Source organism: Carassius gibelio, chromosome B17 (assembly GCF_023724105.1).
Source record: "Carassius gibelio isolate Cgi1373 ecotype wild population from Czech Republic chromosome B17, carGib1.2-hapl.c, whole genome shotgun sequence".
Classification (NCBI taxonomy): domain Eukaryota; kingdom Metazoa; phylum Chordata; class Actinopteri; order Cypriniformes; family Cyprinidae; genus Carassius; species Carassius gibelio.
The window spans coordinates 7,384,760-7,403,586 of NC_068412.1; the positions used below are offsets into that span (position 1 = coordinate 7,384,760).

Consider the following 18,827-nt stretch of genomic DNA (forward strand, 5'->3'; position numbering starts at 1 on the left):
TTTGAATAGCCTTCTGCATCATAGCAAGAAAAATAAGAAAAATGTCTTAAGTCCAGGGATTTCATTTGATACTGGGATTTAAAAAACATCTTCCTCAGCATAGATAAAATGGCTAAGCATTTCTGAGCCTCAATGTTTAGACAAACTCTAAGACTTCAGTCGATAAAGTCAGAGTAATTTTATTAGTGCACGTGTATGCTGTGACTCTGGCGGAGGTCAAGCTTTCTTCGGCAATGGAACAAAGTTAACAGTTCTTGGTAAGGCATAAAATAAAAGTTTTATTACTAAGCTGACCTATGCAAGAATGTTTAAACAATACTATGATTTTGTAATGCATGCGTAGTAGTTCAACTAAGATAGGACTTTTTCTGATTCTTAACACTTATTAGAGTTAGACAGCATGTTTAGGCATTTGATTGTCAGTTGCCATAGTGTAGTCTTACTAAAGTTACTAAAAGCAAAAACAGATAAACATGTAAGAAAGATCTTGAGGAGGTTTCATCGGTTGCATAGAATCAGTGTGAGCAGTACGACCCAGCATACTTTGGCAAGGGCACTAAACTTACAGTTCTAGGTGAGTAAACTGAGAATATATATGTTTAGGTTCAAGGAAATGTTAAGTACATTATTTACAGATAAAATAATGCCCTATGTGTATGACATATGCTTTAAAGACGCTAGTATTTGCTATCTTGAGTAAATTTGTTAGTGCACATGTGCACTGTGACACTGGCGCTTCTCAGGCTTACTTTGGCAACGGAACAAAGTTAACTGTACTAGGTAAGAAAAATCTAAATTTTTGAATTATGTTAGATAATTTGAGTGGGAAAGTCTACACTATACTACACTAAAGTCTTGACTATAGCTGAGGTTTTGACTGTTGCTTAGTATCAGTGTGAACACTGGCAGTGTTGCATTCTTTGGCAATGGCACTAAACTTACAGTTTTAGGTGAGTAATTTGAGTTTTTTGTGTGATATGTAAATCAGCATATTGCAAAAATGTGATGTTCAGTTTTTTTTTATTTTAATATGCAACTTTCTAAATTATGCTGCTTGTGTGTTATATTTATGAAATGGCACAAATGAGCACAATTGGAATAAGTAATCTAAGTAAATTAGCTCAATATAATCAAGAAGCATTCATGGGGCATTCAAAAATGCCTTGGATTTGGCATCCTGAGTGAATTTGTCAGAGCCCATGAATGCTGTGCTCTGGTACTTATCCAGCTTATTTCGGCAATGGAACAAAGCTCACTGTTCTAGGTAAGAATATAAAAAAATGTTCCTGCTATTTTAATGATTGCAATAGACAGCACAATGCGCTGAATTATGTCAAATGGAGGCTAGTAACAATTCACTCTAAACGTTGCTGTGTGAAATATACAATTTTATTACATTTAAATTTAGCTAAATTGAAACAATTCTCAGTAACACTGAGACAAACTTTCTCTAAAATGTCTTAAAAAGCTAGACACATTGAGGTAAGTAGAATCATTTCTGATTTTGACTATCTGAGGTATTAACTGTTGCAAAGAATCAGTGTGACCATGGGTAGTGAAGCACACTTTGGTAACGGAACTAAGCTTACTGTCCTAGGTAAGTCATTTGTATAATATTTCTTAACTTACTAGTATATTTAGGAACATATCTTGCTTATATGATGTTCAGGTCTAAAAGTAGATTCTTTTTGAGAGCTTTCAAAATGATTGTTTTTTTTTTTTGTATATCTCTCTGATGTATCACTATAATTGTAAATCATTGTGCTTAAATGATTGTTCTATAGTAGATATTTACAGGACACACAAGTATAAAAACTATGCTAGGGCTTTAGCATTTGGTGTCTTGGGTATATTTGTTAGTGCACATGTGTGCTGTGCCACTGGTTTGGGTCAGGCTTATTTTGGCAATGGAACAAAGTTAACTGTACTAGGTAAGAAAAATCTAATTTCCATACAATAATAATGTTTGATGATGAGTGGCAAAGTCTATATGATCTTGACTGTAGCTGAGGTTTTAACTGTAGCTTAGTATCAATGTGAACACTGCCAGTCCTGCATACTTTGGCAATGGCACTAAACTTACAGTTCTAGGTGAGTAATTAAAGTATTCTGTGTTATATGCAAAACCTTAGCAGGATATACAAAAATGTAGTTATGCGATGTTCTGTTATTTATTGACTTTAATATACAATGAATCTTCTAAGTTATGATGTTTGAGTGTTACATTTATGAAATGACTTAAATGAGCAGACTTGCCATAAAGAATCTCAGTAAATTAGTTTTAGGCGATTTAAGCTAAAAAGGGACTTGGATTTGGAATCCTGAGTGAATTTGTTAATGCACATGTGTGCTGTGACACTGGTGGTAGTTATCCAGCTTATTTCGGCAATGGAACAAAGCTCACTGTTCTGGGTAAGAATATTGATGCTATTATACCATTTTCATGCTATTTGATTGATTGCCATATACATCTTTATGCAAGACAAGGTGCAATGAACTTATGACAAATTGAAGTCAATAAAAAAAAAAATGTTGCTCTATGATATCTACAATTGAAATTAATAAAATATTACCAGAATATTTCTGAAATTGCTAGCATATTTAGGAACACACGATGCTTGTCTGACATTTAGGTCTAGAAGAAGGTTATTTGGTGTCTTGATTGAATTTGTTAGTGCACATGTGTGTTGTGTCACTACTGGCCAAGCTTATTTCGGCAATGGAACAAAGTTAACTGTACTAGGTAAGAAACAAAACAGAACAAAAAAAACCTTCTCTATAATGTTAAATTGATTGATATTGATATTGATTGGAGGTCATTAAGAAAAGTGAAATTGATACAACATATCAAAAATGGATGAATTGGGATTGGATGAACAGGCAGGTTCCTGAGAATCTTATTATATCTTAAAATGAGGTTAGATGTAGTTGGATAAGTGGAACTGTTTAAATGAATCCAGCTGCAGCTGAGGTTTTAACTGTAGCTTAGAATCAGTGTGACCTTTGGCAATCCTGCATACTTTGGCAATGGCACTAAACTTACAGTTCTGGGTGAGTAATTTGAATATTATGTGTGAATTGTAAAGCTTATTATGTTACATATGTTTTCTAAGATTGAGGAGAAGGTCCAGGCTTTAAGACATAGATAAACTAGGATACGTGGCAGTGTTCACATGCTCTGCAGTATTTCTGAGGTTTTAACTGTAGCTCAGTATCATTGTGAACACTGGATATCCAGCATACTTTGGCAATGGCACTAAACTTACAGTTCTGGGTGAGTAATTTGAATAGGCCCATAATGTGTAAATCATAAAGCTTAATATTTTTAAAATGTGATCTAAGATTGTACAATAGGTCTAGTCTTTGAAAATGTAACTGGGATACGTGGCAGTGTTCACATGCTCTGCAGTATATTTGAGGTTTTAACTGTAGCTTAGAATCAGTGTGAACAATCTTAGTCCTGCACACTTTGGCAACGGCACAAAACTAACAGTTCTAGGTGAGTCAATTAAATATTATGCTTGATATTCATAACCTAATATTGTAAAAGGATATCTACAATTTGGGTGTTCTCATGAATCAGAAAAACTGAAAATATGTGCTGTCTTAAAAATTAAGTTTGATGAAGTGGGATAAGTGGCAATGTTCACATGATCTCCAGTGCAGCTGAGGTTTTAATTGTAGCTTAGAATCATTGTGAACAATCGCAGCCTGCATACTTTGGGAATGGCACTAAACTTACAGTTCTGGGTGAGTAAATTGAGTATCTGATATTTAATGATTTTAACGTATTTTGTTAGATTATCTAAAATGATGCTGAACTGAAAAACTTGGACAAGCTAATCCGTCTTTTACAAAAATAAATAAATAATTGGATAAGTGGAAGTATTCACATGCATCTGGATTATAGCTGAGGTTTTAACTGTAGCATAGAATCAGTGTGAACAATGCCAACCCTGCATACTTTGGCAAAGGGACTAAACTTACAGTTCTAGGTGAGTAAATGGAACATTCTGGTCTTTAAAATTGTAATGATTTTGATATTGCAAAGTTAAAATAGTATGTTTAAAATAAAGGTGTCAATTAGAAAAACTGGAGTAAATCATTTGTCTTTAGGAACAGAGTTAAATATAGTTGGATAATGTTTCCATGATCTCTGTTATAGTTGAGGTTTTGACTGTAGCTTAGAATCAGTGTGAACTATGGTGATCCTGCATACTTTGGCGATGGCACCAAACTTACAGTTTTAGGTGAGAATATTTGTTTGCTTGTGTTTCTGGTATTTTATCAGTTTGTAAATTCCAAGAATTTTTGTGTAAAAATGTGACAAAGTCCTTTTTTCTTCATAAAAACTGTAATAAGTGAATTGTGTATGTTGATATGAATTAATCAGAGACAATGGCATAAAAGTAAAACATTGTCACTGTTCACTAGTGAAACTTGAGTGTTGAGGTCTGGTTTTGAAGAACTAGAATGAAAGGTTTAGATAATAGTCTGCATTAAGACAAGCTCTCTGCCTTACTATCACTCAAATTGTTCATCATTTTCAATATGGTGATATGTAAGCTTGATGTTTTTCTAAAAAGTTGTAATAAATTCATTGTGGTACTGATAAATACGCACGAATATGACACTCAAATGTCAGTGGTCTACAGCATTTTATAACATTTATATTTTGAGTGTCATAATCATGCATTGTAGAATGAAATCAGATTAAAGTGATAGAAAGAGTTTTACTGTAGCTGTTGAACAGTGTGAAGAGAGTGAAAGTTACATTGGAATCGCACCTAGCTGTTCTTTACTCTTCCTGTTGTGCACTACTGTATATATAAAGATTTTATAAGCATGTAGTATTGCTGATATGCTTTATGCTTTATGAGGATTTTTGCTATGAGCTCCATGTAACTGAGAGCTGGTGAGTACAGAAACCTTAGTTGCATTAGTTGTATGTGGTTTTCCTGTTGAAGAAGCAACTTCTCTTAGTGCACTTTTTTTTTATTGTGTAATAGGGTTATAAATGGTATTGTAGTTTTTTTTTTACAATAACAACAACAATAACAGTCATCATCATCATGATCATCATCATCATCATCATCAAACTGCATAATTCTTCAGTTTAAGTTTAAGCAGACTGAAATGTCATGGGGAAAATGTTCTTCAAAATTATTTATGTGTATGTTTATATTAATATTTTGTTACATATGCTTAGAATATTAATGGCATTTGTTCATGTTCTTTTACAGTATCTAAGGATGTCAAAAAACCAGAAGTAAAAATTCTAAATGTGACGGGCTGTACGGAAAAGGTCACTCTTGTGTGTGTGGCCGAAAACTTCTACCCAGACCATGTGAGCATACAATGGTCAATTGGAAGCAAGATTATAACAGAGGATGTAGCGACAGACCCTTATGCCACCAAATACAATGCGACAATATTCCGCATATCCAGCAGACTTAAAGTCCTTAAAAAAGAATTCACAACAAAAAACACATACAATTGTACAGTGACCTTCTACGATGGAACAGTTAATCATTACGAAAGTGCTAATATTACTGGAACTGGAGGTATTTCATTAGAAATAAATTGAAAGAAAAAAAAAATAATAAACTGCTGTCTGTAAATACAATACATTTTGCAATGAATGCTTAAAGTAATTTTTTGATTTTAATATTTGATTTCTATTTCCAGGGGGTGCATATGAACCAGGTAAGGGTTTGCTCTTTTCTTTTTTAATGTCTATTTGCAAAAGACAAATTAGGGTCAAACATTTATCAATTTATGCATTTGATCTTTTAATCTCCAGAAGATTATTTAAAATCATCGAAGACGATTAAGCTGGCATACGGTGTGTTCATTGCTAAGAGTGCACTGTATGGCCTTGTCATCTTTGTGTTCGTCTGGCGAAAGGTAAGGATGATAAACTACTAATTATAATCCATATTTTCAAACACAAGAGCTGGAAGAATATTAACAACATAAGCATTAAATGTTTGATCACATGTATATGTTTATACAATATAAAAATACACACATTATATGGATGCGATAGACAGATAGATAGATAGATAGATAGATAGATAGATAGATAGATAGATAGATAGATAGATAGATAGATAGATAGATAGATAGATAGATAGATAGATAGATAACCATCTCTCTCTCTCTCTCTCTCTCTCTCTCTCTCTCTCTCTCTCTCTCTCTCTAAATGTTTTAATGTTTATGCAATTTTTGTTTCAGGGTTCCTCTGGAAAATGAATGAACTAAACAGAAAAATCATTTACTCCAACCTGAAGAGATGCTGTTTTCATACAACTGATTTTATTTTATTTTATTGCTTATTTCTCTCCTTCTGAAGTGTTTATCTCAATGAAAGCCTGCAGATACTTCAGATCAGATTAATCATAAAATCTACTTTTTGATTATATATTATTCTTTTGCTTGTGTCCTTGCTACTGTATTTAGTGTTAATTTGATTTGATTCTAAAAGAGACTTCACAGAGGTCAATATAATTCATTATTCTTCACTATAAAAGCTACTGTATTTTGTGTTTAAATAAATTTGTTTCACACTTTAATAAAATAAAATCTTACACATTATCTGGAAAGAAAATTCTCTTTTTTTATATAGTGACATTTTTCACCAGTTAGCTATTTTGATAGCTTTTATTTTTGCTGTACATCAATCGGTAGAGCGTATAGCATTAGTTGTCAGATTTGATTCCCAGGGAATGCAAATAAACTGAATACCTTGAACTGCTTTGAATAAAAGCATCTGCAAAATGCATAAATGTAATAGTCAACAATAACTTTTTTAGGGCTGACAATGATCTCCCAACTGCTTTCAATCATGTAACAACATGGTAACTGATGTATCTAGTTGATTATATCCTGTAGCTTATGTGGTCCTTATATTCTCAGAGAGGTGAATACACAGCTGTTTCTAATCACTAAAACATTGCTAATAATTCTTTAATTGTACTGTTCTATCAGCTGAATAAAAATGAAGCAATAGAAATCTCATTGCACACATAGATTATCATTTATTGACATTTTAGACTCCCACCGCTTAAATAATTGGATAAACCAATCAACCATTTTTCTTATAAATAACTGAATTCTGCAGAACTGTACCTGAACACCTATTTCTAAAAAAAAAAAAAAAAAAAAATAATAATAATATATATATATATATATATATATATATATATATACATATATATATATATATATATATATATATATATATATATATATATATATATATATATATATATATATATATATATATATATATATCTCCCAAAAGGTATAGCTACCTCATATATGAAATAAGTTAAATAATACATTGTTCAAAATAAAAATACAATGTTTTTAACCACTGCCAAATTAAAGTACAATTAATGATTAACTACACATATTGGATGTTAAATGTTTAAAAGCAATTACAGAAATGATACGAGCAGTGAGGTTAGTTCTCAGAAAATTTCTACAGCTGTCTGCAGATGATATTTGGCTTGATATTTCATCAACCTTTTTTCTGTTTTGATTGTTCCTGGGGCCACTGTATGCATTTACCTTTTTAATTATAATTTTTTTTGTTGTTAATTTTAATTACTGTTAAGATCAAAATGCACAATTAAATGCACAAAAATGCCCCCCAAAACAACTGAATTTCGGTCTGCTATACCTGCTGCTCAGCAGAGGCCTCTGGGTAACAGCTGGGAGGCCGCTATGGCTTTCATGGTCTCAAACTGAAAAGGGGCCCCCAAAAACAGTGTACCATTGCCCATTATTAGTTGCTAGTTGTTGAGGTTTGGGTAATGAGATAAAACATCGTGTACTAGCTACGCACAACTAGAATTTGGAGAAGGTACCAAACTGACGGTTCTGGGTAAGTCCGATTTTTTTAAGTTCAGAAATTGTAGTAGTAGATATGATGACTTGTTTGATTTGTGAAATGTAATAAAATGGGTCATATTATATGGGTAATTGAAAAATGGATTGAATACAGAAAATAAGAAGTGCATGGGCCATAACAAATTATTTATCTAATGTAAAATGTTCATTTATTAGTTAATAAATTAATGTTTATTTATTCTATAAAATGTTTTTTATTAATCATGTGTTAATCCAAAATCTATTTTCAATGAGAAAATAAGGTAACATTTCAGAAGAAACAACTTAAGTCCACAAGTATGTCCTTAAAAGTAAAAATAGAAATATTTAAAATAAGTTACAGGTGTACGACTACAGAATAACAACTATTTGGAACTGTACACAAACCAAAGCATCTAAACATTTAAATGTATGTTTAAACAAAGCAGCTTTATAAGTTGTTCTGCACATTTCTTTCGATGGATACAGTATTCATCCACATACAGTACTGACATAAAATATCCTTTTAATTCAAAACGCGTGAAAGTAACAATTCATGAAAGTGTTGCCGTGGACAGTTTTGCAATCATTTCAAATAAATGAATAAATAAATAAATTCATCAGCCTTTGCTGTGACTGACCAATTGAAATAAAGCATTTAATTAACGCGTGTTATAATTACATAGTAATTGATGCAAATTAATCTTCCTAATTTTCTGCTTTCAATCTTTCTTTCTGAAGCTGCAAACATCACTCTACCTAAAGTCAAGATCCTACCACCGTCTCCAAAAGAGATCTGTTCCCAGGACAAGTCAAATGATAAAGGTTTAACTTTAGTGTGTGTGGCCTCAGGCTTTTATCCCGATCATGTGAGTATGTTCTGGAAAGTGAATGGCATAGAGAGACAGGACAGTGTATCTACTGACACCTCAGCCCGACAGGACAAGACAACATTGATGTACCACATCAGCAGCAGAATAAAAGTCAATGAAACTGACTGGATGGATCCCAAGAGTAACTTCACCTGTACCATCAAATTCTTCAACGGAAAGGAAGATGTCAATGTCACAACCACCATAACCGGTCAAAAAGGTTTGTGAAAGTGCACCAAATGTTACAATCAGGGTCAATAACTGCATATAACAAGTACGATTCAGGGACAATCAGCTCCAGCTCTGAAGACAGTAGATATCAGTAAATACATAAAATAATACATTTGCAGATGACACTTTCTTTAAGATATTTATATGTTGGAGTGCGACTGATCGTGCCTTAATAGTATTTCGGGCCACTGTATATTCTAAGTCTGAGACAGCAGATTTACTGATAGTTTAGTTGTCTAATTTGACAGTCTTTGTGTTTATGTCTTTAAGTGCTGTATCTGACATACTTGTTTTCCGTGTTTTTAGTGAAGCCGAAAGGATTGAAACTGCTTGGCTTTGGCTACATCCTATTCCTCTGCAAAAGTCTGCTGTATGCGCTGGCTGTGGCTGGTGTGGTGTGCAAACTAAAGGTATTCCTCATAACTATTAAGCACATCTCACACATCAAATATGCATAAACAGTATATTAATAAATACATATGATTGATATAATAGATCCTGTAACATGATGTGAATTTATTACCCTACAGCGAATTAAGAAGAAACAATTACCAGAAGACTGAGATACGTTGACAATTTGTCACAGGCCAGAAGTGACTCTCTTTATTATTTACAAGCTGTGTAAAATATCTGTGTATTGCCAACAATTTACTAGATTCATGTGTCTTATATTTGTGTATGCGACATCAAATCACACATATTATAATTGTTTTCAAAGCTTTAAAAGGGGTTAGTGAATTGACTTACAATAAAATGCTAATTAAGTAGAATGATATAAACAGTTTCGGGTTCTATTTTTGTGCTATGACTAAAACATTCTACATTTACGTAATTTGAAGGCTTTGTTTTATGAGAAACAGGATATTTGCATGTTTTTTTTTTTTTTTCAGTGGAAAATCAGCACCTTTGGAAAGTGTGGGTTGTTATCTCAGTTATGTAAGAATCTTCCACTGCAATAAGAAACATAAGACTTTTCATGTATACTGAGACATCTACATTTCTCATAATGAGTTTTGAAGCTTTTCTACAATTCCTGGAACAAGCCATCTACAAAGTAGTACTGCAACTGAACAATGTGACTGAACCTGAAAATAACAGCACTGTCTTGATTTTGTTAATGCATTTACATTTTTTTAATAAATAAATAAATAATAACGTGTTTGTTTTCTGCTTGAAAATGTGAAGCGTTATGCTACTTTGAATGGTGTATGGATGATTTTAAGTGCTGTACTGCTGCAGGTTGCTGTAGATGAAAGCAGGATGTGGTGTCAGATCTTTGCAAGCAATGTGGAGGTGTTGGGGAGGATGTGGTCAGAACGTTCTCGAGATGTTCGAGCTCCATCCTGCATCTTTCACACACCTGCTGCTGCACACAAGCCTCAAAGCTCACACACATCTTCAGACGAAGCCAATAAGAGCCAAGAGAGCTGTTGAAAACTGGTGCAGAAACGGGTGATTCATTCGAGACGCATGTTTGCAGGTTATTCTGTCAACAGTCTGCACCACACCCCCCCACATCTGTACTGTTTTTCTGGAACGTTGAACGCATTCATCATGAATCAGTTGCTCAGTCTGAGTAATCTAACACATTAAAATGTCATTAGCTCTTCCAGTAAATGATGTAAAGCAATGTCTAATTTTAAAATCTAATTCTGTTATTATCTTGTTTGATAATAAGGAAAAGCTCCTGTTAATCCTCATGAAATATGTCAAAAAAAAATAAAATAATAATAATTCTTAACATTTTAGAAATGATTTCATTACTTTTATCTCATTGTAATGAGAACTGATTATAACAAAATGTCAACATGTATCAAAAGTCCTCTATGAAAAATGTCAAATGCTGCAAGATACCAAATGTATATTTTTGTATAATGTATTATGTACACTGGGGTCAAATGTATAAAAATTCTGAATATATATATATATATATATATATATATATATATATATATATATATATATATATATATATATATATATATATATTTCTATGTTCTGTTAAAAGAAAGGGTTAATACTGCAATAATATAATTCAAATGTGTTTTAATTAGGCCAGAGGAACCTATTACAATGATTATATTAGAGATTCATTTTGAATTTATTATTATTTTCACCAATTAATCACTGGGGTCTCTGGGACTCAAAATATAATTCTATTCAATTCAATTCAATTTAGTTCAAGTTTATCTGTCTAGCGTTTTTCACGATACAAATCGTTGCAAAGCAACTTTACAGAAAATTAAGTTTCTACAATATATTTAGTAGTAGCTTATTTGTGGTGCTGTCAGTTAATATGGCAGAAATGTAAATATATTTATATAAAAACAGTAAGCTCAATCTTCAACACAAGGGATACATTTTAAAGATAATTTTTTACACCTCTTTCAATCAAGCAGCTTCTAACATGGCCTCAAATGAACCGATCTAGCCTTCAAATGAACTCAAAAAGCAGTTTTGGTCCCTGAGTGTTTTTGTACAGCTTTCACTGTGGTCTGTTATACTGTGGGGACTGGCTGCACAGAACCAAACAACAGAACCAACATCTGTTACACTCTCGGACTCCAGCACTATCTGAAGAAGCCCTGGTCTGTTAGATGAGAAATCCCCATCTTTTTCTGGATCCACATTTCCTACACCGAGAGAACTGAACATCAACTTGAAACCATCTGTCGGGGTCCAACGGTACCAGTAGAGGTTTAGGTTATCCGTGCCTGTGATGGAGCAGACAACCTTCAGTGCTTCACCTGGTTGAAGAATAAGCTCTAATGGGTTTTGGTTTACCTGAAGACCTGCGATGAAAATAAATGTAATGAGTAATTTAGGACTTAAAACATTGTAAACCTGTTTTTTTTAGCAAATCAGCAGCTTACACATAGTGGCAGGCCATTGTAAAGATGCAAACAAAATAGCAAAACACAACTGCATCTTGAATAGCTGAACTTAGCAAAGTCTTGAGACTTAAATAATAGTGGTGTGCCTCTAGAGGAGGGGTTGGGTGGTGTAGCTCACTGGATGAAGATCTAGGTTGGTAAGTAAATGGTTTTAGTTATTTTCACGGGGGAAATCCATCAACTATCAGAACTTGAGAAAGATATTATAAAACTAATAAGAGTGTAGTTGTTCTGTTAACTGCTCTTACTAACTTAAACAGAGGCATCTAGCACAGTCTACTGCTTAGCTTAAGCAGTAATATTGTCATGTCACTGGTTATATGTTTCAGAAATTATAAATAAACACTGGTGTCTAAACACAATATGCAATGACCATAAATTTGTCATAATATTCATAATCCATGAGGTCACTGGGTGAAGACTAAACAAACAACACAGGAAACAAGACATTTTTGCTATCAGTGGTTTGGAGAGGAACAATGGTTAAGACTGGATAGAACTGGATTCACGAGGTTACAAAAAATCATGTGACAAGTTCTTCAAGTAAGATGTTAAAGAAACATTCGAGGTCTGTGAGCTGCCGGCATACTTATTATATCTGTAATATTATAAGCTAGTGCCATCTGCTGGATTCATGTTTGTATGACAGTAATTACTAAGTGATATTTCAAATAAACCTTCATGGTGGATATGCATGATTACATATTACCATAGAATATAGTTTTTATTTTATATAAATTATTTTCAGATTTTTCCCCCATTATTTTATCTATCTATCTATCTATCTATCTATCTATCTATCTATCTATCTATCTATCTATCTATCTATCTATATCTATCTATCTATCTATCTATCTATCTATCTATCTATCTATCTATCTATCTATCTATCTATATCTTTATTTTTGTGTATATGTTGAGTTGGGTGGTTTGGCTTAGGTTTAGGGTTAGGGTTAGTGGTGGAAGATCTTACTTGGAACCTAATTGAATGTCCTCACCTTACTGGAATTTTATTATAAGCATATTGTGTTTTTGTGTAAAACACTATACCTTGACTGCTCAGTAGAGAAATGTCTATTGATTTTTTTTTTTATTTTATTTTTTTTATTTTTTTTTATTTTTTTTTTACTATACATCACGTTAGATGAAATTCGGAGGAAAAACAAGTATCTAAACATTAAGATAAATCTCTCTCATGGCATTTATTTATTATTAAGAGATTTAGTTTCTCTTTCTTACTGTTTGCTATGTCACACCATAGGACATATTATACAGTTCTGTAAAAATGTAAAAAAAAATAAATAAAATAATAATAATATATGCATTCTTCTTTAAAAGATGTCTTTTATAAAAGAAGCATTTTTTACTGCCTATTTGTCAACTACCCATATACATCATGTACAATATTTACTCAAAAACAATGATGTAAAAACTAAATATATAACCTGAATTATGTTGCAGAATAATCAGTTTAAAGAATATTAGTATAATGATCTTCTCTGGCTAGATTTTAGATACACCGTCTGGTGCACCTGGACATATCATCAGTGATGTAACCTAGGATCACGGGGGGTTTCGGGTCTTTCAACAATCAGACCCCCTCCCCTAGGCGACCCAGCCGGGGTGATCAGGTCCCAGCTTATGTCCAGGTAGCGCTACTTCCCTACACGCCATGCCTCTCCTCTCCTGATCCACAGCCACCTTGATGCTACTTCTGCAGCATCAGTGGCCAACTTGATGGCCCTTCGCTGGCTCGCCCCTGTGATGCCAAGCATTTTGTAGGCCCTGCAAAGGGATTGGCCCACAAACCCTCGACATCCCACTTCGACGGGTTGGCATATTGCCCGCCACCCATTGCTCCGGCAATCCTCCACAAGCTGGGAGTACTTTGCCCTCTTCCTTTCATTGGCCTCCTCCATACGGTCCTCCCAAGGCACTGTGAGCTCCAAGAGAATTACCTGCTTGGAGGCCTCTGAGGTAAGCACAACGTCTGGCCTTAATGTTGTTATGGCAACCGCCTCAGGGAACTTCAGCTGCTTGCCCAGATCAACTGACAGCTCCCAGTCACGCGTCGTTGCCAACAGGCCAAAAGAGGTGCCCCGGGCAGCTGGTGTTGACTTCTCCCCAGCTCTGACAAAAGCTGTGGTCTTCACTGGGCGGAGGCTCTTGCTGTGGCTAATTCCACTGCAGATAGAATCTGCTACGGCTTTTAGGACCTGGTCATGCCTCCAGCGGTAACGCCATTCACCCAGGGCTTTTTGACAGCAGCTCAGGATGTGTTCCAACGTTCCTCTCTTCTGGCAGAGGGGGCATGCTGGTGTCTCCACCTTTCCCCAGGAGAAGAGGTTGGATGGACTTGGCAACACGTCATAGACCGCCTGGATCAGGAATTTTATCCTGTAGGGTTCAGCCTTCCATAGCTCAGTCCATGTGACTTTGCGCTCCACTGTTTGCTCCCATCTTGTCCAGGCACCCTGTTGCCGCATCCCAGCCATCTGGCAAGCTCGCTTCTCCTCAACTCCTGCACGCACCTCCTCCAGAATCAGAGACCTCCTCTCTTTCCCTTCCGCCTTGTCATAGCGAGGAGCTCTTCTGCTGCCCAGGCCAGCTCTCCCCTGTGCCACTGAGCCCACCAACACCTTTTGCCGTAGCCTTGACTCCGCGTCATCCACTGCCACGGTAGCCCTCCACTTCCGCCCTGTCCTGACCTCAATCCCAGCCTGGGCAACCTTTGGATCACTGGAATCCCGATACTGTAGGACCTCCCTGGACCATGTCACCATGAACTCCTCGCTCAGGCTGCTCATGGGAAGCTTCAGCTTGTTGTTCTGCCCATATAGAGCGATGCTGCTGAGGCTTCGAGGCAGTCCCAGCCACCTGCGCAGAAACCTGCTGATCCTCATCTCAAAACCTTCCACTGTTGAAATGGGGACTTCATACACCAGGAGGGGCCATAGGATCCGAGGGAGGATACCGTGCTGGTAAATCCAGGCCTTGAACTTGCCAGGAAGGCCAGACTTGTCCACCATGGCCAGCCAGGTCTCCAGGTCTTGGTTGGTCGCTTTTGTGGAAGCTGCGTCTCGCAGGCTGCAATTGAACACCTTCCCCAGGCTCTTTACAGGTTCCTCTGTCAGTGATGGTATCTTGGTGGTGCCAAGTGAGAAGTGGAACTTGTCAGTAACCTTCCCTTTCTTCAGCACGAGGGACCTTGACTTTGCCGGCTTGAAGTTCATGCGAGCCCAGGACATCAGCTCCTGAAGGCCGTTCAGGATCCACCTGCAGCCTGGGACAGATGTTGTGGTCACTGTCAGGTCATCCATGAAGGCTCGGATGGGTGGCTGTCTAACTCCAGACTTAGAGAGGGGCCCCCTACACTGTATTTCTGCAGATTTCACCAGCATGTTCATGGCGAGTGCAAAAAGGATGACTGAGATTGTACAGCCAGTGATGATCCCCTTCTCAAGCTTGTGCCAGTCTGAGGATGTTGTTCCGGAGGAGACTCTCAGGTGGAAGTTGGCATAGTAGTCCAGGATGAGGTCTCTGAACTTCTTCGGGGTGTGATGCCGGTTCAGTGCCTCTTCGACCAGTTTATGGGGTATGGATCCATAGGCATTTGCGAGGTCCAGCCACAGCACAGCCAGGTCCCCCTTGTTCTCTCTGGCTTCCCTGATAAGCTGAGTGACCACGCCTGTATGCTCCAGACATCCAGGTACCCCTGGGGTTCCTCCCTTCTGGACTGATGTATCGATATAGGAATTCTTCAGGAGGTAGTCTGTCAGTCGCCTGGAAATGAGGCTGAAGAAGATCTTTCCTTCAACACTCAGCAGTGAGATGGTCCGGAACTGATCGATTTTTTGAGACTTCTCCTCCTTCGGGATCCAAACACCCTCTGCCTGTCTCCACTGGTCTGCTACCCTTCCCCTCCTCCAAATAACCTTCAGGATCTTCCAGAGTCTGTGGAGTAGTCTTGGACAGTTCTTATAAACCTTGTATGGTACTCCACTGGGCCCTGGAGCGGAGTTTGCCCTTGCCCTTCTAACCACCTCCTGGATCTCCTTCCAACCGGTCTCTTTCCCGTCAAAGTCCAGTGCTGGTGCAGGTGGATTGATCAAGAACCTGCAGGGCCCTAGGTCTTGCTCTCTGTACTCATCACTGTAGGATTGCTTGAGGTGGTGGTCAACCTCAGCTTTGGAGCAGGTGAGTTGGCCGCTGCGCTTCTGTCCTAGCAGCTGTTTCGTAAATCCAAATGGGTTCGCTAGGAAGGCAGCTCTCCTCCTGGACCTCTCCTTCCTCCTCCTCCTATGCCCCTCTGCTCTCCTCAAAGTCATCAGCCTTTTGCGGATTATGCTGCGTAGCTCCGCAAGTGGTCCCCTCTCCTCTTCGCTTGCAACCTTGAACTGCTGCCTCAAGGTCTTCAGCTCCTGCCTGAGCTGATGGATTTTACTGGCTCTGTTGTTCATGGTATAGGGGGACTTCGCTGCTCGCTTCTCCTCAAGTCCAAACCTCTCTACAGCTAAGCTGATGATGATTGTAGTCATCGTTTTGAGGCGTCGATCAGCTCTCCCTTTGGCAGTTGCCTCCAAGATGGTATCTGCGTCTTCGTCAAACTGACGCCACTCCTTCTCCTTGCTAGCTTGGGGCCACTTCACCCGACGATGTTCTGATGTCCTGTGTGCATCAGGTGGTTGCATCACCTGGAGGCTCCGGGCACTGTGGGGTGTCTCCGGGCCTGGCTCCTCCTGCATCTCACCAGGCGTAGTTCCTGTGCGCTGTGACTCTACCTCCTTCTGTATACACTTCTTTTTGGCCTGGTGGATCCGCAGGCCATGTCGGTTCTTGCATATCTTGCCACATTTGCATTCCATTATCGTCGTCATGTTTCCATTGCCATATATCGTCAACCTTTGATCCGTCCTGTGGGATTCTCTTTCGCCCCCCCTCTCGGGAATCCCTAGGGGTATATCTCCTGTAGGTCGATTCGTAGCTTTTGTGGGTTCCTTCTTCTCAGAAGGTGCAGCCTGGGATGCTACCCCTCACTGCCCCAGTGCCGTCTTTCCGGGCTGTCCACTGTCTCTCCAGCTGTCACCAATCTGTATTTGGTCGTCAACCAGACTGTTCCTGGTAGTCACTGGTTGTTCCAGAAAACAAGATTTTAGATACACCGTCTGGTGCACCTGGACATATCATCAGTGATGTAACCTAGGATCACGGGGGGTTTCGGGTCTTTCAATCAGACCCCCTCCCCTAGGCGACCCAGCCGGGGTGATCAGGTCCCAGCTTATGTCCAGGTAGCGCTACTTCCCTACACGCCATGCCTCTCCTCTCCTGATCCACAGCCACCTTGATGCTACTTCTGCAGCATCAGTGGCCAACTTGATGGCCCTTCGCTGGCTCGCCCCTGTGATGCCAAGCATTTTGTAGGCCCTGCAAAGGGATTGGCCCACAAATCCTCAACATCCCACTTCGACGGGTTGGCATATTGCCCGCCACCCATTGCTCCGGCAATCCTCCACAAGCTGGGAGTACTTTGCCCTCTTCCTTTCATTGGCCTCCTCCATACGGTCCTCCCAAGGCACTGTGAGCTCCAAGAGAATTACCTGCTTGGAGGCCTCTGAGGTAGCACAACGTCTGGCCTTAATGTTAATGGCTAGATAATTAATGTCATAATAGGAAAGAAATATATACATATATAAATAAATATACATATACATATACATATATATATAAATACAACAGAATACAATTGTCAAATACAGAAAGAAAGCAATGAGCACTATAATGGTGAGGCACAGGAAGTGAAATCACAATGACGTCACTATTTATAATAATAATAATTAATGACAGATTAATATACAATATTTATTGCAAATTCAGTTTAAATGTAAATATCTTACACATAATGGCAAGCAATCTTATTGATACAAAAAATAAATAAAATGAAGAAATCATAATGAATAGCTTAAAAAGAGAGTTTTGAGAGTGTAAAAGTGTGGCTAGCTGGAGTTTGGTTGGCTTAGTCTAATGGAGAAAGATCTTTTATATTACATATTTATATATTGACCCACCCTACAGGAGGTAAAACATAAAGTATAAGCACATCGTGCCTTCGAAAAACTCTTAACTTTGACTGATTAACTTCCTGCCACTTTAGATGAAAAACAAATTAATAATTATGCAACAAAATTCATTAAGGACGTTAAAGCTGCGGTAGGGAACTTTTGACGCTCTAGCGGTTAATAAACAGAACTGCTTGCGTCTTGCGGAAGAACATTGTAGCCGGAACTACCTCTCTCTGTTTATGTCTATGAAGAGTCACAAAGGTACTGGGTTACTCCGCCGCGGTGCCCCCGAAGCAATCTAAAATAGTCAGAATATAAACACTTATTATAGGTGCAACCCAGTGATTCAGGACAAGCTAAACACACGGTTTGGAAAATGGATTCATTGCGTACTCGCTTATTATGTTCATTTTTCTACATTTTGAACACAAACAAAGTTACGGACCGCAGCTCTGATTGGTTGTTTTTTTATCGGGAGCGGATGACTTTCTGCAAATGGCAATAGGACCACTGGGAGGAGCCAGAGGAGCTTGGTTTTTTTTTCAAAGATTATCTGTCTCATATTCTACAGTCAGGACATAATGACAGGTTTAACAAATATGTAAAAAATAGTAAAAAAAAAAGTTGTAAAATATGTAAAAAAAAAGTTCCCTACTGCAGCTTTAAGGAAGTTGTTTTTTTTTTTTTTGTACAGCAGCACAGTCAGTCTGTGTCACTGTACCTACTCACTGCACAGAAATACACACCACTGTCCTCAGGCTGCAGCTTCTTCACTGTGAAAGATCCATTCTCAGCCACAGTCTTTTCAGCTGAGTATTTATCTCCAGAAAATTCACCAAATTCTGGGTTGACATTTGGCATTGTGAAGGCAATGAGTCTCATTGTTTCTCCCTGCC

At 37.6% G+C, this 18,827-nt stretch overlaps 1 protein-coding gene and 2 gene segments (V, D, J or C); 2 read left to right on the plus strand and 1 right to left on the minus strand.

Moving 5' to 3' along the window:
• The first annotated feature begins 1,135 nt into the window (after positions 1–1,135).
• Positions 1,136–7,177, plus strand: LOC127976114 (T cell receptor beta chain MC.7.G5-like). The segment is given in 5 exon segments: positions 1,136–1,264; positions 5,244–5,564; positions 5,689–5,706; positions 5,804–5,907; positions 6,238–7,177. Coding segments are annotated over 5 exon segments (522 nt in total).
• A 99-nt stretch (positions 7,178–7,276) lies between these two features.
• Positions 7,277–10,700, plus strand: LOC127976115 (T-cell receptor beta-2 chain C region-like). The segment is given in 3 exon segments: positions 7,277–8,967; positions 9,285–9,388; positions 9,509–10,700. Coding segments are annotated over 3 exon segments (537 nt in total).
• Positions 10,701–13,382: 2,682 nt separating this feature from the next.
• LOC127976123 (uncharacterized) lies at positions 13,383–16,960 on the minus strand. Its single transcript, XM_052580284.1, has one exon. It carries the CDS (start codon positions 16,747–16,749, stop codon positions 13,528–13,530), a length of 3,222 nt encoding a protein of 1,073 aa, XP_052436244.1. The 5' UTR covers positions 16,750–16,960; the 3' UTR covers positions 13,383–13,527.
• Between the last annotated feature and the right edge of the window lie 1,867 nt (positions 16,961–18,827).